At 44.5% G+C, this 23,467-nt stretch overlaps 2 protein-coding genes and 1 long non-coding RNA gene across 12 annotated transcripts in view; 1 reads left to right on the top strand and 2 right to left on the bottom strand.

The window, feature by feature from the left end:
• STKLD1 (serine/threonine kinase like domain containing 1) overlaps positions 1–3,758 on the bottom strand; it is a 29,953-nt gene extending 26,195 nt beyond the window's left edge. For 2 of the 6 annotated variants that reach the window (XM_081847059.1, XM_081847064.1), the window contains exon 1: positions 633–732. In XM_081847059.1, coding sequence (XP_081703185.1) covers positions 633–647 — 15 coding nt within the window. In that variant the 5' untranslated portion in view covers positions 648–732. Of the gene's footprint in view, positions 1–230; positions 590–632; positions 733–921; positions 942–3,654 lie in introns of those variants that run through there. The other 4 variants (XM_081847062.1, XM_081847063.1, XM_081847060.1 and 1 more) reach the window with 4 other exon arrangements.
• A 424-nt stretch (positions 3,759–4,182) lies between these two features.
• On the top strand, positions 4,183–23,411 carry SURF4 (surfeit 4). Of its 4 annotated transcripts, XM_081847257.1 has the most exons (7): positions 14,797–14,941; positions 16,629–16,768; positions 18,116–18,302; positions 19,857–19,933; positions 21,147–21,190; positions 21,714–21,900; positions 22,663–23,411. In XM_081847257.1, exons 3-7 carry the CDS (start codon positions 18,197–18,199, stop codon positions 22,927–22,929), a joined length of 681 nt encoding a protein of 226 aa, XP_081703383.1. In that variant the 5' UTR covers positions 14,797–14,941; positions 16,629–16,768; positions 18,116–18,196; the 3' UTR covers positions 22,930–23,411. The 4 variants fall into 4 exon arrangements, with proteins under 4 accessions (XP_081703381.1, XP_081703383.1, XP_081703384.1 ...); XM_081847255.1 differs by lacking the exons at positions 14,797–14,941; positions 16,629–16,768 and adding an exon at positions 4,183–4,526; XM_081847258.1 differs by lacking the exon at positions 16,629–16,768 and having other exon boundaries at positions 14,799–14,941.
• LOC309333652 lies at positions 6,155–14,627 on the bottom strand. Of its 2 annotated transcripts, XR_014152643.1 has the most exons (3): positions 12,457–12,966; positions 9,839–9,895; positions 6,155–9,514 (listed from the first exon to the last, which is right to left on the bottom strand). It is a non-coding gene; the product is annotated as an uncharacterized lncRNA (long non-coding RNA). The 2 variants fall into 2 exon arrangements; XR_014152642.1 differs by lacking the exons at positions 9,839–9,895; positions 12,457–12,966 and adding an exon at positions 13,462–14,627.
• Positions 23,412–23,467: the final 56 nt, after the last annotated feature.

Raw genomic sequence — 23,467 nt, 5'->3', positions numbered from 1 at the left:
AGGCAACACTCCCCCACAACTTTACAACCATTCTAGTGGGAATAGTAAAATAAAAAGTCTACGAATGACAATGATGATAGCAGCATTGTTTCATCCATCCCCTCCTTGAAAACCTAGCTTGCCCCCAGACACCCCTCCCTAGGTTTGAGATGCCTTCTCACACAAATTGCCCATATGTTAACCCCCCCACCCCCAATTCCTACCACTCCCCTGCAAAGAAATAAATATACATAGAGGATGGGCAGTCATTTTGGTTTTCCAGATGTGATTGTACTACAACTCCCAGATGTCAGCGTGGTCCAGTAGTCGGGGGATAAAGAGAATTGTAGCCTTAACAGCATGCGGAGAGGCTACAGAAATGCGCCTTTCACCCTCCAGATGTTGTTGAACCACAACTCCCAGCAGCCTCGTGAGCCAGAATGGACAAACCATCAGGGAATGACGGGAATTGTAGTCTGGGGGGGGAGATACAGTATAGATTTTTTTTCCAATCCTGCCCCCTCCGTCACTTCAAATGCATGTGTGGGGAGGGGGAGGAGTCAAACTTCCGTTGCTTTCCCTCCTCCTCGCCTCAAATCGTTCCCCCCCCAAGCCTCTCCTCAGGCCAACCCTCCGCCCCCCCCCCGCCCCACCTCGTAGTTCTCCATGGCTGGCCGGGGAAGTGGGAGGGGCAACAGACACAAACGGCTCCCGCCTTCCTCCTCCTCTCCCCTCCCCCCACTCGTTCTTCACTTGCTAATTCTGTGGCGGGAAAAAAGTCTGCCTCGTCCTCAGACCTGTTTTACCTTTTCCCGCCCATTTTCAATTTCTTCAGCACACACACACACACATATATATATATGCTCCTCTTATGATATCAAAATGTATTTCGCAGTTCCGCCCCCCCCCGCCAACTTTTTAGAATTTAGCTTATAACCTTACCCCAAAACGGAACGTACTTCTTCCCACTGTCTTTCTCTCACACACAAATATTTTATTAGGGTTGCTACACACCAATTCATCTAGAGGGCGTGACGTGTTTTAGAGAAAATGGCTCCAAAGCATGTGCAAAGTGGTGTTTTTTTAAAGGGTAAAAATGATTTGAGAACAGTGAAGGGTGCCTTTCCTTTGCGAATACAGCTGGTTTAAAAAATAAACCCAACAACCAAAAGTCTGCAAAGTTACTTTTAGGCTTTAGCAAATATTTGCTAATCATAGATCTAAGTTTAGGTTGCTGGGTAGCACTTTTGTGCTAACTGAAAATCAGTGAATGTCTATTATTATTATTATTAAACAATTATTATGACCTTATTTACAGGCGAAAGGACAGGTGGCCACATTTCATTGTTATGAAAACTGGACGACAACGACAATAATTATGATGATATTGTTATTAATTTATGGATCATTGTTGATTTTAAGTCTCAAGGCAATTCACAATCATATAAGGAACTAAAGCAGATTTTAAAATAATACCAAAAACAACAAATGAAGTTAGATTTAAAAGCAATACAGTGGTACCTCGGGTTACATACGCTTCAGGTTACTGACTCCACTAACCCAGAAATAGTACCTCGGGTTAAGAACTTTGCTTCAGGATAAGAATAGAAATCGTGCAGCGACGGCGCAGCAGCAGCAGGAGGCCCCATTAGCTAAAGTGATGCTTCAGGTTAAGAACAGTTTCAGGTTAAGAACGGACCTCCGGAACGAATTAAGTTCTTAACCCGAGGTACCACTGTACAGATAAATAGTCAAGGCAGAGATCTTTTAAAAAAGGTGCTTTTCAACTAAGTTTACTCAGAGTAAATACAATGAAAGTTATGTACCTTAGTCATATTTATTACGATCATAACTGAAAAGCATGTTTAAAAAGCAACATAAACCTAGCAGCTGAATGAAGCATCCTAAAAATCCAATGTGAATAAAGTCTTAAGCCAGGTCAAATTTTTAGATACACTAAGATCACATGCACACCATACATTTAAAGTACATGGCTTTAAATGCCCAAAGAATCATAAGAAGTTTAATTTACTCATTCACAGAGCTACAATTCTCAGCACCCTTTAAAAAACCTATAATTCCCATTATCCTTTGGAGGAAGTCATGCTTTAATTATGCTTTAAATGTATAGTATAGTAAGACTGTGTCCTAGAACAGTTGATTGTGATGCTGACCATATGGGAAGCAAAACCTGGGACGTTATTATGTATTTTTCCATTTAATATCCTACCTTTCCCTCCCAGGACCTCAAAGTGGCTTATTCAGCAGTGACACTGAGGACCTGGTATGTGATGGAAGCATTGCTGAATCTTTTGGAAGCAGTGCCATATTGCTGTCAGATTCAGTGTTGTAAGCAAAGGGAACTGGTGTGAAGGAAAGTACAGCACAATCACTTCAAAAGAGGAAATTACTAAAAAAGAGTATTGGTAAAAAAGGAAATTGGAATTGAAAGATAAGAGAGTCAAATCTCTTTGAAGAATTTGTGTAACCAGGTAAAGTACTATCAAGTCCAAGAGGATGCCGCATGACTGACATATGCTATGTTCCCTACAGCAGCCCTGTAATGTAGACACTGTTGTTTGCCATTCTCACATTGCAGATGGGAGGCAGGGAGGTTAAGTAAGAATGGCTTTGTTTAATGCCACCAGGTGAGTTCATCACAGGAGAGGTGAGATTCAAACCAGAGTTCGTGATTTTTAGTCTCTGAGCTGCACTGGACTTCAACAGATAGGCTGGGAGTCCCACTACCTGGCTGCAGCACCTGACCTCAGGTGGGATGCAATAGCAGTACCTCTACAATACAAATACGTATATACTGTTACGGGTTTCCCTGTAAGATTTCTATGTGTATAGGCTGCCTTGGGGCAATACATGGGTCAGCTTTGACAAAAAAGTTGGGAAGTGATCTAGTTTTAGGCATACTGGTAATTGATATAGGAGGTGCCTCTTGTAGTTATTTGGGTCTCTACATAAGTGCTTTGAATTTGGCCCAGTGGCAAATCGGCAATCAGCATAGTTAATACTGCCATTGTTGCTTTTAGTTTTACATTTATATCCCATATTTCCTCCAAGGAACTCAAAGTGGTGTACACAGTTTTGCTTCTTCCCATTTTATCATCACAACAACCCTGTGAAGAATGTTAGGCTAAGAGTGACTGACCCTTCTCCAGGTTCCCTGCAAGGGAGGCTCAAAAGATGGTGACAAGGGAAAGGGCCTTTTCAGTGGTGACTCCTTACCTGTGGATTGCTCTCCCAGGTGAAGTTCACCTTCTGCCTTCACTGCCATCTTTTTTGGTGCTGGACTGATCTTTCCCTTCAGGCTTTTGATGGACCAAACTGATTTTATTCTGCTGTTAGCATTCTGCCAGTGCTTCCTGTTATTGTTATAGTGTGTATATATGTCCATGAATTGTGACTGTATGATAATGTTAATGATAATGCTTCATTTGAATTTGTAATGGTATAATGTTTATATACTGTACTGGGAAAGGGCCATAGCTTAATGGTAGATCATAGGTCCACAGTTCAATCCTGAGTATCTCCAGATAGGTCTGGGAAAGATTCTCTGTACCAAACCCCAAGAAGTTGCTGCTAGTCAGTGTAGACAATACTGAACAAGACTCAGCAGACGACAGCTTCTTATTTAATTCAGAACTGTAAGGACTAGAATCTTACTTTATCTTTAGAGGAAGGGGTGTAGTTCAGTGGTACAGCATCTGCTTTGCATGCAGGAGGTCCCAGGTTCAGCCCCCAGTGGTATCTACAGGTATGGCTGGGAAAGAATTCTTGCCTGGAAACTCCGATTTGCTGCTGCAAGATAATGAAGACAAATACTGAGCTAACGAGACTCAGTATAAGTTAGCTTCTTATGTTTATGTTTTTAAATGGAGGGTGCTTAGAGACCTTGGCAATAACACAAGTGAACAAATAAATTAATAATAATAATAAAGTTGCAGAACACATTGGTCTGGAGACCCCCCTACTTGCGAGATGCCTTAGAAACGAACTGCAACCCTAATACAGTACACCAAATGCAGGTTTTGCTCAGAGGCTAAGGGTTCACTGGGGTTTTATTTCCAGTCCTCTGCATTGCGTACGGGATTGCGCCCTTGGCCTTGGGAAGGGTGGCGAGGCCTTCTGTGGGGCGACTCCACGTGCACCGGCTCCACTTCCACGAGCGAGGCCTCCCGGGTCAGCCTGTGGTGCTTCTCCTCCCTAAGCCAAAGGGAGATTCCTCAGAGGCTTCGCCGCCCCGTGCGGTTCCTTTAAGAGTTGGCCTACGTGGCAGTGCTTCTCGCAGCGAGTGCAGCCACTTCCTGTGCAGCCTCGTTGCAATAAGAGCAGCAGCAGCAAGCTGCCAGCAGCCACCACAGGAGGGGTTGTCGGGGGTGTGTTTGAGTGAGCGGCTAGTCCGGTCTCCCAGGCGCTGAGCAGCACCCAACACATCCTGGAGCGAAACCCACTGCTCCCTTCGCCACTCCCGCAGCACTCACTTAGCCATGGGGCAGAACGATCTGATGAGCACCGCAGAGGATTTTGCAGACCAGGTGGGTGTGGATTCATTCCTCTTTCCTTGCCCCACTTTCTCTTGAAGCAGAGGAGGCCTTACTGCACACATGGGCTTTTGCAGATATTTCTGTAGCGTCCAGTCCCTTTCCTTCACGCGTCGTCTTTGTATTATATAGGAAAGAAGAAGATTTGCGGAGTGGGGGTGTTGGTATTTTGTGCCTGCTGTGTGTGTGTGCGCTGGGGGGGGGGGGATTGGTCGTTGAGGATGCAATCTCGTTCCCAGCATCATAGGATCCACCTCCGAGGGAATCGGGAGATCAGCCTTCCCCGCTCCCGAGTGCTTTGCGCCCGCACAAATTTGAGGGGCGCGGCCCCATCTTTCAGTGATCTAATCTAAAATGACGGGGGAAGATTGCTTAATAGAGTGTTCGCTTGATTGGTGTGGGTTAAGTCTTACTTCCCCATCACAGAATGAGAAACCAAAGCAATGTCAATAGGGCCAGGGTTTTATCACTCGCCTCCTCAACCTCCTAAACGTTTGCGTCTTGCGATAATTGGGGCTCAGGTCACCTGTGAATAGCCAGCCCCATCGAGTAGCTAATCAAGCAGATGACTACTGTGAAATTCACCATTCCCCTTAAAGAGAACTCCACTTTCAGACATCATAGATTTTCCTCCTCACTGGCAATAATTTGCCTCTGAGATTAGAGGGATTCGCTTTAACGTTATGGGGTTGCACGTTAGCGAAATGAAGGCGTGTCTTGCGCGTTTCTTTGCTATATCTATCCTATCCTTGAGGAAGGTAAGAGATTTGGCAATTTCCAGAAAATGGTGAAGTAGATGTTGGAATAGGGTGTTTATTTAACGTGGTCTATAAATTTGAGGGGGGGGGGGAGAAAGGGAAAGAAAATGTGAAAATAATGGAAGTTTCTCTACCCATGAGCTTCTGGAATCTGGGAGTGCTATGGTGTCTAACCACCACCAGTATAATCTATCTGTCCCTCTGTAGAATGTGTGAGTCATTTAATGTACCCTACCTTTGGAGTCGGGGCACAAAGAACAACCCTCCGTACTTTAATTTAATTTAAAACACTTTCCACATTTGAGGATATGGAGACTTCCAAAGTAATGTAAAGTCAGAAAAGGGGGTTTTCTCAGAGACCAAGATCCTATCAAAATGCTGGACAAAGCATGAGGAAATTGATCGGTGTATTGGTAATATGCTGATCATTTGTGCTTTATATTTACATTTACCTATTATATTTGAGTAGTATTCAAGTTTACAAAAACCCCAAGTCTTTTCTTACTTTAAAAACAAACAAACTGATTTCTGTACTGGAGGCATCAGTACCTCTGTTTGGTACTCCAGATTAAATAGAGTGCTAACACAAACCAATCTTATCCTGGGTCCTGGGGGTTGTTTATTAGCCAGAAGAGCCAAATCTTCACCTTTCTCTGGATCAAAAGTGAAGAGGCTAAAAACTTTCCTCCCTATCCCCTGTGTTCATGAATGAATGGCATTCAAGCTTCCTTTCCTTTCCTCAGCTCATGTGACATCTGGTTCCTTACTGCCCTTGTGTATATTTATTTTTAGCTTATGAGAAGGTAGAAAACTGCCCCAAAGTATTCCTCTGGTTTCCTTTTTAAGAAGAAAATGACCAGGAGGTGTTGAAAGTTGTTTTAATTCTTTTGGTGTTAGGGGAAGAACAATTACCAAAGGCAGCTGATGACACATTCTGTTGTTCAGGTGTGTGGAAGGTAAAAGACACTTCTCTGCTTCCTACCTTTTGGACAAAGGAAAAGACAATCCGGTATTATCTCATAAGCCAGTGTCAACTGTTCCTGTCCTGGTACAGGTTTATCTAACCACAGTCTGGCACTGTGATGGAAAACATGTGTGAGACAGGCAAAAGCTTAAGCTGTTTGATGTGTCTGGTGCCTCTTAAGTGAACCAGCAAGTGATGTTGGGGTGGGTGTGTTGCCTTTACAAAAAAGGTACATACATCCTGTGGGACTCCAGGGTATTCCCCCCTCTTAAATATAAAGCACTATAGAAATGAAACAAATAATAACAGTTATTCTTTTCATTTCTATACTGCTTTATATTTAAGAAAATAAATAATCTCAAAGCAGTTTACATCCTACATTATTATCTGCTTTCTTTGGTTTGGAGAAAGGATAATATCCCTTGGTAAAAATATCCCTTGGTAACAAATACATTTAACTGCATGACCTTAATTTACCCTGGGTAAAAAAAAAAGAAAAAGCCATCTGAGACGGCGCGCATGGTAACAGTGACTTCTGTCACTTCTGCAGTAAGAGTTTTTATAATTTGATGATCGAGGGCCCTGGAGCTTAGCAGCTTGACTGAACTTCTACACTACCCCAGCAGACAAAGTATGGGATTCTGTTGTGGTGCAACAGTTAGACTGCCATACTAGGACCCAGGAGTCAAGGGGTCCGATCCTCACTCAGCTACAAAGTGCACTGGGTGACCTTGGGCCAGTCACTTACTCTCAAGCTAACCTACCTCACAGGGTTGTTAGGATAAAATGGAGAGGGGGAGAACAGTATACACAACCATGAGCTCCTTGGGAGAAAAAGTGGGACAAATAACTAGACGTAGCATAGTGGCTGAGAATGGAGCATAGGAACGCAGAAAGCTGCTTTATACTGAGTCAGACCCTCATCTTGCTCAGAATAGTCTATACCAGCGGTTCTCAACCTGTGGGTCCCCAGATGATGTTGGACTACAACTCCCATCATCCCTGAGCTCTGGCCTTGCTAGCTAGGGGTGATGGGAGTTGTAGTTCAGCAACATCTGGGGACCCACAGGTTGAGAAAGGCTGGTCTATACTCACTGGCAGCAGCTCTCCAGGGTTTCAGGCAGGGAATCTCCCAACCCTACCTGGAGATACCTGGGATTGTGTCTGTGACCTTCTGGGTGCAAAGCAGATGTCAGAATAATAGAATTATGGAGTTGGGAGGGACCCTGAGGGTCTTCTAGTCCAACCCCGTGCACTGCAAGTATGTTCTGCCACTGATCTATGAACCTTGATTCAGGAAGGCCCTGGCTCACCTTGAAGTTACGAAGTGTCAGATAATAGAAAGTACTTCTTCATGCAGCACATAGTTGAACTATGGAACTTGTTCCCATAGGAGGCAGTGAGGGCCACCAACTTGGATGGTTTTAAAAGAGGATTGGACATAATTCATGGAGGAGAACGCTATCAATGGCTACTGGCCAGGATGGCTGCGCTCTGCCTCTGTAGTTTGAGGTGGTAATGCTTCTAAATACAAGTCGCAGTAAACCCCTGGAAGGAAGAGTGCTCTTGTGCTCGGAGCCTCCTTTCCGATTTCCATCAGGCCATAGTTAACCGCTGTGAGAACACGATGCTGGGCTAGGTAGGCCATTGACCTGATTCAGCAAGCTTTCCTTATGATCTTATGCAGGGGTCAGCAAACTTTTTCAGCAGGGGGCCGGTCTACTGTCCCTCAGACCTTGAGGGGGGCTGGACTATATTTTGGAAAAAAAATATGAATGAATTCCTATGCTCCACAAATAACCCAGAGATGCATTTTAAGTAAAAGGACACATTCTACTCATGTAAAAACACGCTGATTCCTGGACCGTCCGTGGGCCAGATTTAGAAGGTGATTGGGCCGGATCCGGCCCCGGGGCCTTAGTTTGCCTACCCATGATCTTATGTCTTTAGGCAAGCATATAAAAATGCTGAGTTAGCAGTAATAATGATCCCATTTTTCTCAGCCCCCCCAATTCCCACACAGCTTCATTCTCCTTTAGCTAGCCCAGACAATTGCAGTGTCTTTCAGATGCTGCTAGACTACAACTCCCATCATCTCTGACTTCTGACTGAACTGGCTGGGGCTGATGGGATTTGGAATCCAACAACATCTGGACTCTAGAGGGCATCACAATGGCTACATCTCTTTTTAAACCTTCAACAGCCCAGTTTTGTTCTATCCCTAAGCTTTGATTCATGATAAATTCCCTGCACATGAGTTGCATCCTCCTAGCTTTGCTCAACAATTCTGCACCCGTCCTCGCCCCTGACAGCTCCCCATCTGCTCACATTTATTCTTTATCTCAACTCCTTGCCTCTTCACCTTGATTATGCTCCAGGTGCCAATAATCTTTTTGTATACTGCTACTCTGCAAAGTGCTGTGCACGTTAGTAATGATACATATTTTAAAAAGCAGCCAGCATTCTTGCCTAGAAACCATTGTTCTATCTAGCTCAGAATTTCCTTCACTGGCTGGCAGCAGCTCTCCAGGGTTTCAGGCAGGAGACATTCCTAGCCCTGTCTGGGGATGCAGGGAAGTAAACCATTGTGCTTGCATTGTCCTTGCAAAGCAGATGCTCTACCTTCTAGCCATGCCCCTTGCCAATAAAAACCTCAACTTTAGTCCTAGGAGCAGAGGTGCCTAGGTGAAACAATATTTTTTAAAGCATTATCTAGGACCATAGGAAGCTGCCTTTATGGCAGGGCAGATCTTTGGTCCATCTAGCTTAGTATTATCTACACTGACTAGCAAAGGATTTTCAGGGTTTCAGACAGAGCTCTCCCTGTTGAATGGTCTCTTTAAATTTGAAGGTTCATTATTGTTCCACAAGATGTGTATTTCTTTAAAGGCCAGAGCAAATAACATGACCTTGTTTTACAGCTGTGAAGCAGTATAGCAGGTGCTGTTAAGTTGTGGTAATTAAGTTGTTGGGTAAAGAGCAGCACATAGCTCTCTCAGTACCCTGGTGGATGGGTCATTCTTATTGATATATTGTAATTTAGTGTAAAAGGAGTTTTTGTTTTTGTTATTAAAACCTCGCAAAAGTTATTTTGCATTTCTTGAATGTGTGGTCTTCCCAGCATGCTTTCTGCAGTGCAACTAATCTGCAAGTAGCCAACACTCCCAGCCATGCCTGGGATTGAACCTTGGACCTTCTGCATGGAAAGCAGATGCTCTACCTGAGTTGTGTCTCTTCCATGCTACTGGCAGGCCCATCAGCTGATAGAAAAAGTCAAGATTTTTGTTATCCAAAAAATGCAGGGCGACAACAGATGTTTTGGATCTGCATCTTCTGCCCAGTTTTACAGGACTGCATTCTCAGATGCTTCTCTCCATTAAAAAGAGGAAGCTGTGCATTTATATGTATATTTGCATGTTTATTTCTATGAGTTTGTTTACACTAGTTGCGAAATGAGGTTTCTTAAACACACATTCTGAAAGCCCAGTTGTCCAGGAGAAGATCTTTCTTGCCCTTCCCAAAATGACTTCCACTAAAAATAACTTTTATTCGCACTGATTTTTTTGTTTTTTAAATACTCGCACATCTTCTTAGCCACGTACTCTGTTGGTCTAATTTTCAAACGGTGAGTTGGCAGAGCTCTGAAATAAGGATGTGTCTGTCTTAGTTCAAATACGAATGAGGCTTCTTACTTGGTCTTCAACAGTCTGCTCTTCCCATCTTGTGGGGACAAATTGAGGTATGGCAGGGCTGCTTTTGGGTGAGAAGACAGACCAGGTAGGTGGAAACCTTAGCTCTCTAGATGTTGCTGGACTACCACTCCCATGAGCCCCAACTAGCCTGGGCGGGAATGATGGGAGTTGTAGTTCAGCCATATTGGGAGGACCAAAAGTTCCCCACACCTAGGACTGACACAGGGAACAGAGTTCGCATTTCTGCCAGTAGAATTCTCATTGCCACATGGGCCCATAACCACAAGGGGTTCGGCCCCCCCATGGGTCTCTTTAGGAATCTTCCAGACTCCTTTCCTAAATTGTTGGCTTTCATTTCAAAAGAAAAAGATGTTTTTAATGTTCTTCATTTTGAGGATTTTTTTTTTAAGCACGGAGGCAGTATTTTTTGAATTGTTTAGTAAAATGCAAATCTGTTCCTGCCTTCAGTTGATCTAGCCAATGAGTGCAAAACTGGCAAAATTATCTGGTGTGTGTGAGGGCGTGTTTGGATCCTCTTGAAATTGCAAGGTGGATATTCATTTTTTAAATATACGCAAACCATAACCTCTAGGAGCAACTGATGCACTTCTGCCATAGTTGCAAAAGGCAGCCTCAAGTGTTTTGCAAGTACAGTACTTTGCAATTTAATTGCAAAGCAGCTGTTGAGGTTTTTGCAGCTAAATTGATTTCTCTGCCAACTTCTCCAGATTATTTCCTCTTCATGTCCCTTACCCCAGCAGACGGGCCAATTACCACCTATGCAACTACAAAGCAAAACCATTCAACTTTGGGGGAGTGCAGCAATGTACCACAGGTTATATGTCTGTATGTGGGGAGAGATATTTGCACAGTTGGCGTTTGTGTAACAAGCAACTCCTGAAAACATCTAATCTGGGATTTAATTGAAGATTCTTTAGATAAGGAAGGGGAGGAATGGAAAATTCAACTCTACAAGCTATCATTTTTTGGATTGGCTGGCATTTCTGCTCTAATTTGTGTGATGCCAGCATGGTTGTGATAAGCTAAAACACCCTGAAGGGGAAACATGTTGCTACGATTGCACCGGTAGGATTGTGATACGGGATTCTCTAATTTATGCTGGCTGTGGTTGCTAGCCTTTTGTGGTTGCCACCAAAACTTGAGAGACCACATTATCCCATATATACACAGTAGGTCCCTGCAGCGTACAGGAGAGCATAGTCAAGTTCCAAAGACCTCAGAAGGCTACTTCATAGTAATTCGCAGCAGATCTTTCAGTATGGATGTGTGGAACAGCATTCCCATCAAGACAACAACAGGTGCCCACTATCTGCACTTTTCTGGAAACAATGGAAACTTCTTGTTGTTCTGATAGGCTTTTCCAGCTTAATGGATCGGTTCTGTAATGTGTGTCTAAAGGTAAAGTCACCCCTGACCGTTAGGTCCAGTCACGGACGATTCTGGGCTTGCGGTGCTCATCTCGCTTTATAGGCCGAGGGAGCCAGCGTTTGTCTGCAGACAGCTTCCGGGTCATGTGGCCAGCATGACTAAGTCGCTTCTGGCAAACCAGAACAGCGCACGGAAATGCCGTTTACCTTCCCACTGGAGCGATTCCTATTTATCTACTTGCACTTGATGTGCTTTCAAACTGCTAGGTTGGCAAGAGCCGGGACCGAACAACGGGAGCTCACCCCATCGCGGGGATTTGAACCGCTGACCTTCTGATCGGCAAGGCCTAGACTCTGTGGTTTAGACCACAGCGCCACTGGGTGTCTACTTCATATTATTTTTAAATTTATCTGTTGTTATTTTATGTGGTCCTTAAAACTGTTTTTCGCTGTGTTTATTGCACTGTGTACATTGCCTTGAGGCAATGTAGATAGCGAGATGATCACTAGCTAGCCAGATAGCTGTGGCTCAGTAATACAGCACCTGCTTTTCATGCAGAAGGTTCCAAGTTCAACCCCTGGCATTTCCATATAGGGCTAGGAGCAACCCCTGCCTAAAACCCTGGAGAGTTGCTGCCAGTCAGTGTAGACAGTACTGCGCTAGAGAGATGAACAGTCTCACTCGTCATAAGATGGTGACCTTTGCTACTAGCAATTGCCCTTTCTCTTCCCCAACAAGCCTCGTTTCCAGAGCTCAGCCCTGAAGAAAACTAGACCCAGTAGAAAATCTGAATTGAATGCAGCCAGGTGCTCTGTAATTGTTGTTTATTTTACCCTCTTTTCCATTACAAGGCTTGGCAGGCCATTCATGTAACCTCATTAGCAGCCAAGCTGTCTGCATAAAAGTCCTTCCCACTAATGGTTTAGCTTGAGAGAGAATAAGCTGCTGGTTTCCTCTCCAACATCTTTATATTCTTACCCTAGGTACTCTGTTCACAAGCTCAGTAGATCCATTAGTATAGAAACTACAGGAGAAAAACATGCTGCTTTTTATTATGTACAGTATGGGATAATCTACCCACTCTCAGGGTTTTCCAAAACAAAACCATCCGCTTCACACACCTGTAGGAAGCTCTATAACTCTTCTATTTGGGTTATTTCTTTAGATCAGATAATCTCTATACCATTTTCTGACATTTAACCAGTTGCAACTATGTGAGCGTGAGGCAGGGGGAGGAACTACAGCAGGGGTCAGCAAACTTTTTCAGCAGGGGGCCAGTCCACTGTCCCTCAGACCTTGTGGGGGGCCGGACTATATTTTTTGGGGAGGGGGAGAATGAATGAATTCCTATGCCCCACAAATAACCCAGAGATGCATTTTAAATAAAAGGACACATTCTATTCATGTAAAAACACGCTGATTCCTGGACCGTCCGTAGGCCGGATTGAGAAGGTGATTGGGCCAGATCCGGCCCTCAGGCTTTAGTTTGCCAACCCATGAGCTGCAGGCTTTAAGCAACTGAGAAACAAGAAAGCCAAAAGCAACTACTATGTAAATCAAGGAACGTGCAGGCCTCCATATGCTGTTGGACTACAGCTCTCCTCAGCCCTAGCCAGGATAATGGGAGCTGTAGTCCACAGATTTCTCAATCCCTGATGTAAATGATCAGCATTAACAAGTGTGATCTGAAATCAGTAATTGCATGTCTCACTGTGTCTTCCTCCAGAGGTCTAGAACCACGTTGTAAATATTGAATTTAAGTTGTTTAGGGTTCCAGGACAGTTTGCCAAACCTCTGTCCCAGTTTCAAATTTTGTGTATTTGCATCTAGTCACATCTAATCACCATCACAAGTGCAAGGGTTCAAAAAAACAAGGGAAAATATGTATCCACATAGTAACATGAGTTAACAAATAATTTCTTCATGAAAGGTGCCAGATTTCTTGTAAAATTCTTATCAGGGGAGGAATTGTGAAACTATGAAAAAGGCTATTCAATTTGAGTAAATATGTTCCATGCTTTTCTCCTTGTTTCTTCTTCCAGATTTCCTCGGTTAGTTCCACCCAAAAGTACAATTCTCTGTGTTAGTCATGTATGGTCTGTGAGCATGCCTGAATTTTTACTTACTGCTTTTGCATCTTGCTCTCTCTGTGTGTATAAGCAATCTCAGCACTTGCATTTTAACCTGGAGAGCTGCATAAATTCCTGCCTTGTTGCATGGTGGATATCAGGAGTTGGGGACGTCTGGTGATCACAGAATCATAGAATCGTAGAGATGGAAGGCACTCCCAAGGGTCATCTAATCCAACCCCCTGCAATGCAGGAAACTCAACTAAAGCATCCATGACAGATGGCCATCCAAACTCTGCTTAAAAGCATCCAATGAAGGAGAGTCCACAACTGCCTGAGGGATTCTGTTCCACTCTGCTCTTACTGTCAAATCTCCTTTCTTGTAACATGAAGCCATTGGTTCAAGTCCTACCCTCCAGAGCAGGAGAAAACAAGCTTGCTTCATCTTCCATGTCTCGGTCTCCTTTTCCCCAGGCTAAACATACCTAGCTCCTTCAACCGTTCCTCATAAGGCTTGGTTTCTAGATCCTTAATCATCTTGGTCGCTCTCCTTCTGCACACATTCCTGCTTGTCAATATCCTTCTTAAACCGTGGCGCCTAGAATTGGACACAGTATTCCAGGCACAATAGAGTGGTATTATTATTTCTGTTGATGCAGCCTAGAATAGCATTAGCTTTTTTTGCTGCTACATCACACTGTTGACTCATGTTAAGCTTGAGGTCTACTAAGACCCCTAGATCTTTTTCACATGTACTGCTGGTAAGCCAGGGGTCTTACATTTGTGCTGCTGGTTATTCATGCCCAAGTTTAGAATCTTGCAATTGTCCCTGTTGAATTTCATTTTCTTAGCTTGGGCCCAGTTTTCCAATCTGTTAAGGTCATTTTGAATCCCAATTCTGTCCTCTTTGGCATTAGCTATCCCTCCCAATTTGGTGTCATCTGCAAACCTGATGATCACCCCCTCAATTCCTTCATCTGAGTAATTTATAACAACGTTGAACAGAACCCTGCGGCACCCCACTCGTAACTTTTTTCCTGGATGACAAGGAACCATTAATGCACAGCTTTCCAAATTGTGTGTAATGACACATTAGTGTGTCGGCTACAGTGTTTAGGTGTGTCACATGAACGCTTCCCATGCTGCTCCTGGGGCTAGTTCCCCTGATCCACCAAGTTTTTTAACTCCATCAGAAAAAGAAATGAGATTAGTCTGGCATGACTTGTTTTTGAGAAACCTGTGCTGGGTCTTAGTATTCACAACATCCTTTTCTAAGTGCTCACAGACCAACTGTTGAGTAATCTGTTCTAGAACCTTTCCTGGTATCAATGTCAAGCTCACCAGTCGGTAGATACCTGGATCTTATTTTCTTCCCTTTTCGGAAGACGGGGACAACATTTGTCCACCTCCAGTCTGCTGGGACCTCACATGCTTTCTAAGAGATCATAGGCAGAGGTTCTGGGATTACACTGCAAGCTCCTTTAGTACCCTTGGGTGCAGCTTATCAGGCCCTGGAGGTTTGAAATCAACTAGCTAGGTATTCCCTTACCATATCTTCCTATCTTGGTCTGCAGCTCCCTCCTTACATCATTAATCTGTTATTGCTTTCCTTTTGTGCAAAGACAGAGGCAAAGTAGATGTTGAGCAGTTCCACCTCCTCTCTGTCACCCAATAGCATCTTTCTGTCTTCTCCACATAGAGGACCTACCACTCGCTTGTTGTTCCTCTCGCTTCAAACACAGGTGAAGAAACATGTCCATCTTAAATCTCAGTTCATCTGTAAGCTCCTTATGCAGCAACTCTGGTTTGTTTAGATACCTCCCACTTTCCTTTCTTGTCTGCATTTGGTCCTTCAGTATTTTGCCCTTAAGAAACTCCCATCCCTCTTGGGCTCCCTTTTCGTCAGATGTTTCTGACCATGGGATCTCACCCAGTAGCACTTTAAGCTTTTTGAAATTGGCAAGTCCGGAGTGCCTGTCCGAACTATGCTCACCTTTCCCTTGCCTCTGTATCATGAACCCTAGGAGGAGAGGACATGATCACTTCCTCCCAAGTTTCCAAGTACTTCCACTTTGTCAGTTCCTCCTTGTTGGTGAGGACCAGGCCTGCAAACAATCAAGCCTCCAAACAGCTCGGACAAACTACCAGCTTTAATCCAAAAGAAACAAGCTGATTCTCTTCAGTCTCCTCCACCAATCCTTGCAAACATCCCTGTTTACGAGTCCTGTTCACGAGCTCCCGGTTGTGAGCTCCCAGAAGTTACTTGCCTGGCATTATTCACACTGTAGTTTTCATCTGCCCCAGCTTGCTGGTTGGTTGTCCCGTAACCATGCTCAACAAACAGCATGAAGACCTATTTTTATCTGCTTACTTCCTGTGAAGGGTGCATTTACCCAGGCATCAGAAACGAGTGTGGCAAGCCTTTCCTGGTATAAATAAATGTAGGAGTGTGTGTGCATGTACGTGTGTATCGCTGCCTGAATCCAGAGAGCTAGCCTGTTGGGGAAAATGCTAGGCTGAAGCTTTTTCCCTGACTTGCTTTTTTTCTATGTGCCAGGAAGGGTGGGTTTTTTGGGGGGGCGGGGAGCTGGAAAACCTCTTTTTTGTAACCATTTCTTAAATTGCTTTGTCCAATATAAAGAGAAACAAGTAAATGTACAAAACCATAACAAGAAAAAACAAATCCAAAAAAGATAACAGAACAACGTACAGTGGTACCTCGGTTTAAGTACTTAATTCATTCCGGAGGTCCGTTCTTAACCTGAAACTGTTCTTAACCTGAGGTACCACTTTAGCTAATGGGGCCTCCTGCTGCTGCCACCGCACAATTTCTGTTCTCATCCTGAAGCAAAGTTCTTAACCCAAGGTACTATTTCTGGGTTAGTGGAATCTGTAACCTGAAGTGTCTGTAACCCGAGGTACCACTGTAATAGGGTTTCTGGCACCCTGCTTACATTAATAAAAGGGCAGCTAAAGAATACTATAGAACAGGAATGAGGAGAATCCTGTGGCCTGCCAGATATTGCAGGAATTCCAGTACCCATTAGTTCTGACCATTGACCCTACTGGCTGGGGCTTAGGTGAGGGGGGAGCCCAGCAATGTCTGGAGAGCCACAGTTTCTATACCCCTGCTATATAAAGCTGCCTGAATTGAGAGATCCTTCAAACTTGGGGTAAGAAGCTAAGCTGCCTCCCTGAACAGTTACAGACAAACCATTTTGCAGCACCATCTGAACATGGAGTGGCAAAAGTCTCCATAACTCTTGGTCTCAAGGTGCCCCAGGGCAAAAGGACTCACACCAGGAAATTTTGGCTGTTCACAGAAATTTCGTGGTGGTAGGGAAGCAAAGGCAAGGATTCACAGGTAAGTGGGCATAGGATTGCAATCTATATTATACATTCTGGGGAGAGAGCGGACAGAGAATCCACTCTTTCTCTCCTAGTGCTAGAGCTCAAAGTCATCTAATTGAACTGATTGGTTTGGCAGTAGATCCAGGATGAGCAAAAGGAAGTACTTTACACTGTGTGTACATTTAAATTATGGAGTACACTGAAGAGGGCCACTAGCTTAAAATAGCTTTAAAAAAGAAATTATGGAGAATTTGGTCTGTTAAAAGGCTTTGGCTAAATAGACTTATCTCTGAGTGTTTTGTCTCATAAATGGTCAGTACTGGAGTAAACGAGGCATCTTTGGAGCATCTAGGGCTGGCAATTGAGAACCAGTGTGTTATAATGGTTAAGAGTGCTGGATGAGTACCTGGGAGACGGGTTCAGATCCCCACTTGGCCATGAAGCTCACTGTGTGAGCTGTGGGCCATTCACTACCTCTCAGCCTTGGCTATCTCGCAGAGCTGTTATGAGGATTAAATGAGGAAAAGATAGATAGATAGATGCATTATGAGAAACAAGGTGGTAGATTAGCAAATCCTTTAGTGTGACCTATTGCTATAGCTCTGGGATTAGACTGCCTACTGCGGCCTTCACTGACCTGGTGCCATCCTGGTTGGTTTGTGTGTGTGTGTTGGACTACAGCTCCCATCAGCCGCAGGCAGCATTGCTGATAGTTGGGCATGATAGAAGTTGTAGTCCCAAAAAATCTGGGGAGTCCCCAAGTTTTCAAAGGCTGGTTCATTGCAAGTCCCTCCCCTCCCCTCCAGTTTTGATTAGCTATGGTCTCTGTACAGTCACACAATTGGGAAAATTTTCAAGTTGGTGCGTTTTGGCATGTGCCCAATTTCCACCCTTTATGTAACGTGTGTCAAGGGGCATGGCTCCTGCATCCCACTCAGTTTGCAGTTGCCTCAGAGGGAACTTGCTCTGGCTAGAATCTCCTGGTGGGTCAACCTTACCACCCAAGATACAAATTTGGTTTGTTTACATTTAAGTGATGAGAAGGCATTCCCCAAGCCAAACACTTGGAAGTGCCCTTAAGGACATTAGGAAAAGCTTTGCTGGATAAGATCAAAGGCCCATGTAGTCCAACATGTTCTTACAATGGCCAACCAGAGGCCCATTAAGGGAAGCCTGAAAGCAGAACCTGAATCTTTCCCTCTCACGATTCCCAGCAACAAGTATTGAGGTGTGCTACCTCTGACACCAGAGGGAGAACACAGCTGTGCTTTGAGGGGAAAGCCATCCCTATCCAGGTAGGAAGCCAGGCGGTCCCTGCTTCCTGCCCATTCTTCTCACCTGTGTTTCTTTCCCCTGGCAGTTCTTGCGAGTGACAAAACAGTACCTCCCGCATGTGGCCCGCCTCTGCTTGATCAGCACGTTCCTTGAAGATGGCATCCGCATGTGGTTCCAGTGGAGCGAGCAGAGGGACTACATTGATGCCACATGGAACTGTGGGTACTTCCTGGCCTCCATCTTTGTCTTCATTAACCTTTTTGGACAGCTAAGTAAGTGGCACAATATTGAGATCCATGTACGCTTGTTGTTAAATGGAGATTCTGGTTCCTGGACCAAGGGACCCATAAATTCTCTGCTTGGACTACAGCTGCCCAGTCTATAATAGTGGCATGTCCTCTACAAGATCACAACCCTTAAGAGCATTCACAGTCCCCTTCCCCACCCCACCCCTTTATGCCAGATGACAGGTTTTGAAGCTGCCCTCACTCCTCTTAAAACTAGGGGTGGGGAAGCGGATACATCTGGCAGGCCGAATCCTTATCACCCCTCCCCAAATTTGACAATTATGCCTAGTGGTGAGGTGCTTTGAAGCCCCATGAATCAGCTGATCTGCAGGGCTTCAAAGCACCATTTGGGGCTCTTGGTAAGGGACTGGCTGCAAAGAGCCCTGCGCTGTGCTTTGAAGCCCCACAGATCAGCTGATCAGCAGCACTTAAGGAGACCCTTCTGGCCAAGCCAGCTCGTTTTTTTACCCTCCTGCTAACAACACACATGGTATCAAGTGATTGGAAGGTGGGCCAAGTTAAGCCCTTGGACTAGAGGTTCCCCACCCTCTTTAGTGATAGCAGCCCCAGTCATCATTCAGTCAGACTGTGGGCAGCCTTTCCAGGTTCCTCCTATAAATACAGGTAGTGACCATTTTGCGGGTGGGGGTGGGTTCCGTTCCTGGCACCTGCATGCATCGGCAGAGCATTCATAAGCACGCTGCACCCCATTACACCCCCCCCCCCCGTTCTGGCCTCTTCCGGGTCCAAAATGACTTGTACATCAGCAATCGTGCATCAATTACACATGCCTAAAATGGTTGCCACCTCTACAAGTCAACCATCCTTACATTCTCCTGCAGAGTCATTTTCATTCTTCTTCACCCATTCTCTTCTCTCACCCCCGGTGGCTTATAAAGCAGAAACAACCACTCACAGGCCTCTCATTTTCCAATCCTGCAGCAGTACACCATGGCTTGATGCCCAACAGCTCATGTAGGTGAGCTTTGGAGTATTTCCTCAGTTGTGAATTGCAGTGACAATTGCTTAATATACTCTTGGCTTAATATACTGTAGACGAGCAGTGGGGAATCTCCACTCCGTGCACCTGATTTCAGCCAACCCATGCCCAACAGCCCTGCACCTGACTGTATATGACAGCTGATCATCAGTGCATGCCAAGCCCTGGACCTTTGCCTATGCGCTTTGTTTTTGTCTCTCTTTTGGCTCCCATGTCTGTCAGCACTCGGTCCCCTGAGTTTGCTTTTAGTGGGAAAGGAAAATGGGTCAGCTGATGTCATGGCCATGTCACATGGTTGACAGGCAGGTGATCTGGTGGCTGCTGGACTAGTGCTTAAAAACAAGGCTGCCTTTAAAGAGATTGATGTTGCTAAAGTTTGAGGAATGAAGGCTATGGTTCAAGAGACAAGCCAGCAAGAAAGGTTTGCAGGCGAGTCAAGGATTTAAAAGATATGAGGGTCAACAGAACCTTAGCAAGGGGGACATGATTCACTAATGCTGTTGACTTGGCTATTTCTTCTCTTCCGCCTCCTTTCCTAGGTGGCTGCATCCTAGTGCTGAGTAGGAACTTTGTTCAGTATGCCTGCTTTGGATTATTTGGCATTATAGCACTCCAGGTAAGGAAATCAATCCCAGCTCTTAATTGCACAACACTGAAAAATCGTGCCTATTCACACTTGCGCCTCCTGGCTCTGAAGCTGGAGGTTCCATTGCCCCGCAAGCGCCCCTCCAGTAGCAAACTAGGGTGTCTGAGTGCTGACGGGCTCGAAGTCAAAACAAGAGGCGCGGTCGCATTAGCCCTGAGTTATGTAGAAGTGAAAAAACAACAACACGTCTTGTTTTCTCAAAGAAAACCACAAGGGGGGGGGGGCAAACAGAAATTTAAAAACAGCCCCGTGTCCAGCAGTGTAACGTTCAGTGCTTCAGGTGGAATCTGCACACTCCCCTTGAGCCCTGTGTTATGATGGCTATGCTCTGCCTCACAGCCAGAAGCAACACTGCCGTTGCTGTGGGGAGAATGCTCTTGTGCTTGGGTCCTGCTAGTGTGGCCACCGTGAGAACATGATGCTGAACTAAATGAGCTGTTGACATGATCCAACAGACTCATCTTATGATCTTATCTTATGAGATAGCTGCTGCAAAGTTCTTGGGAGCAGGGAAGTAAAATAAATTTAAAATGGGTACCCTCCTCTTCTAATTACAGATAGGTAGCCGTGTTGTTCTGCCATAGTCAAAACAAAATAAAAAAATTCCTTCCAGTAGCACCTTAAAGACCAACTAAGTTAGTTCTAGGTATGAGCTTTCGTGTGCATGCACACTTCTTCAGAAAGTGTATCTGAAGAAGTGTGCATGCACACGAAAGCTCATACCTAGAACTAACTTAGTTGGTCTTTAAGGTGCTACTGGAAGGAATTTTTTTATTTTGTTTCTCCTCTTCTAAGTCATTCACATGTTTGCAAAATATATTAGCAGTAAGGCTGTAAAACATTTGTTTTTCTTTAGCAAAAAAGTGCTACTCCATTTTCACTCTCATACCCCTTGCTTGTCCAAAGAACCCATCTTATTTACACAGTGACATTAATGTGCATAAATCTTTGCAGAGAAAGCATAAGTGAACGTAACAGATCCTTGGTCCCAAGGAGTTTGTGTGCTAAATAGGGGACAGAAAAAGAGTGTGGGAGAGGGAAGGTAGAAGAAGCAATGAAAGTGAGCATCAGCAGATAGATGCCAAGCTTCTTTTTGGAGTATTTAGCTGCTTCAACCTCAAGATCAAAAGGAAAAGGTGGTTTTAAGCAAAGGGTTCAATCGTGTCTGGTTGTTTCCTCCTAGACAATTGCATACAGCATTTTATGGGATCTGAAGTTTTTGATGAGGTATGTCTCATTCTCTTTTATCTCGTTTTACTAGTTCTTGCCTATTTAATCTTAGTTTCATTTATCATTCACTTCTAACCAACCAGCATTGAGGAAAATGATTATAGCGTCCCTTGTGCATTTTGCTTGTCAAGGTTGCTTTTGAATGTTTTTTAACGTTTTATGACCATCGCTATCATCCGTTACCTACCTTTCACTCTTAAGGCCTCAGTTTGGCGACAACAATCATATTGCAAGGTTAAAAACGGTTTACAACTTACAATCACAGAAATAAGGTGGATCCCAAAAGATATATACATCTCAGGTGTCAAAATGTAAGCCACTTTCACTCTTGGGACTTGTCACTCAAAAACTCCAGAGGCAACCAACATATAACCTTTAAGCATCTTAAGACTTGTAACAGCATATTTGATTGTGTCACTTTAATTTTTGTTGGTGCACAAGCCCTTTGTGAATCTTGTCACACCTGGTGTAGGTATTCAGGTGTGTGTGTTTTGGACTAACTGTATTTTGCCATCTACAGGAACCTTGCTCTGGGGGGTGGTCTGCTGCTGCTGCTGGCTGAATCACGGTCAGAGGGGAAGAGCATGTTCGCCGGAGTCCCCACCATGCGGGAAAGTTCCCCTAAGCAGTACATGCAGCTGGGCGGACGAGTTCTGCTAGTCCTCATGTTTATGACGCTGCTGCATTTTGACGCTAGCTTCTTTTCGGTAAGTGGCCCAAACAGTACAAATAATTTGTTTTTATTTAGGAGGAGAGGTATTTTTGTATGGGATTTGTCTCCTCCTCCTCCTCCAGCTCCTCCTATTCCCAGCACTGGTAGGTGCCTATTGATCCTGGTAGAGTGGAAAGCAGGGAGGCCAATGTCAGGCGGAGCCAGAGCAAGGGCAGGCAGAGTCAACCGATTATAGTTTTCTCCTCACCCTCCTTCCTAATGAGATGCTATTGTTATTTATTGTATGCATTGGCCATATTTTTTGCACTCAGCTGCCTCAAAGCAAGTCATACAGTAAAAATAAAATAGCAAAGACATTAATATCAGATTTTAAAACAGCAATACTGTAGATAACTAAAAGAATGTATTTACAAGGAATGTGTCCTTCCACAGCATGTAAAGGATAAGCCCAACAAAGGCCACAGATAGGTTTAACTACCTTCCCAGTTAAAAACCATAAGCCTGGATAAACATGGCAGTGATAGAGCCAGGTCTGCTTCATGGGTGTGTGTGTGTGTATGTGTGTGTGTGTTTGAGCATTTCACCATTGAAAATGTCTGTTGTCAAAGACCTGGGAGGCTAAGGAGGAGGAGGCTGACAGCCAGGGCTGCCTCCCCCTAGAATGGTGGCAAATCCTAAGGCCTGCAGGTGGGGCCTGGCTGAGGGGAGGCTGAGTTAGGTGGGGTAAGATGCCCTCTTCTCCCTTACACCAGCCTCTGCTGAATTCTACTTTTCTCTGTCCCATCTTCTCCCATAGATCCTCCAGAACATCGTGGGCACAGCCTTGATCATCCTTGTGGCTGTTGGCTTCAAGACAAAACTGGCCGCCTTGACCTTGGTCATCTGGCTCTTTGCCATCAACATCTACTTCAACGCCTTCTGGACCATCCCAGTCTACAAACCCATGCATGACTTCCTCAAGTACGACTTCTTCCAGACCATGTCCGTCATTGGAGGCCTCCTGCTGGTGGTGGCCCTTGGGCCTGGTGGCGTGTCTATGGATGAGAAGAAAAAAGAATGGTAGAAATAGGAGGGGCAGGGAAAACACATCATCTCGGTGTCTGGGGACTGACTTTTTCAACATGGGTTCCGTGGGGGAATAAAACCAAACTGCCAGCATCTTACATATGTGCCCAACAATCCCTTCTTAAAGGGCACACTTTTTTTTTTTTTTTAGATTTCATGAAGGCACTGATAATCTGATAACTAGAGCATTCTTCATCAAGGAATGTATTTTTTTTTGCCTCGAAACACTGTTCTGCTTTCTTTTGTAATCTCCAGAAATTGAAACATATAGAAGCTGGCTTGCCAAGCACCATGTGGGCACTGTATTTGCTGCCTTTAAGTTTCCTTAATGGTTTTCTAAGACACATTTTTTTAAAAAAATGAAACGAAAACTACTGTGATCTGATATTCCTGTTTGTATACTTTTGGTGTCAAGGTGTTCCCCACGTCTTTTTTTTTTTGCGTTCTTGTTGTAATTAAAGAAGTCGCCTCCCAGATTGAGCCGTGACCATCTGAGCGATAGATCTAGCGCACCTTTTGTACTATGGGAAAGGGAT

This window comes from Podarcis erhardii (assembly GCF_964252035.2).
Source record: "Podarcis erhardii genome assembly, chromosome: Z".
NCBI lineage: Eukaryota > Metazoa > Chordata > Lepidosauria > Squamata > Lacertidae > Podarcis > Podarcis erhardii.
The sequence above is the reverse complement of the archived record's forward strand: the minus strand, read 5'-3'. Positions and strand labels throughout refer to the sequence as shown.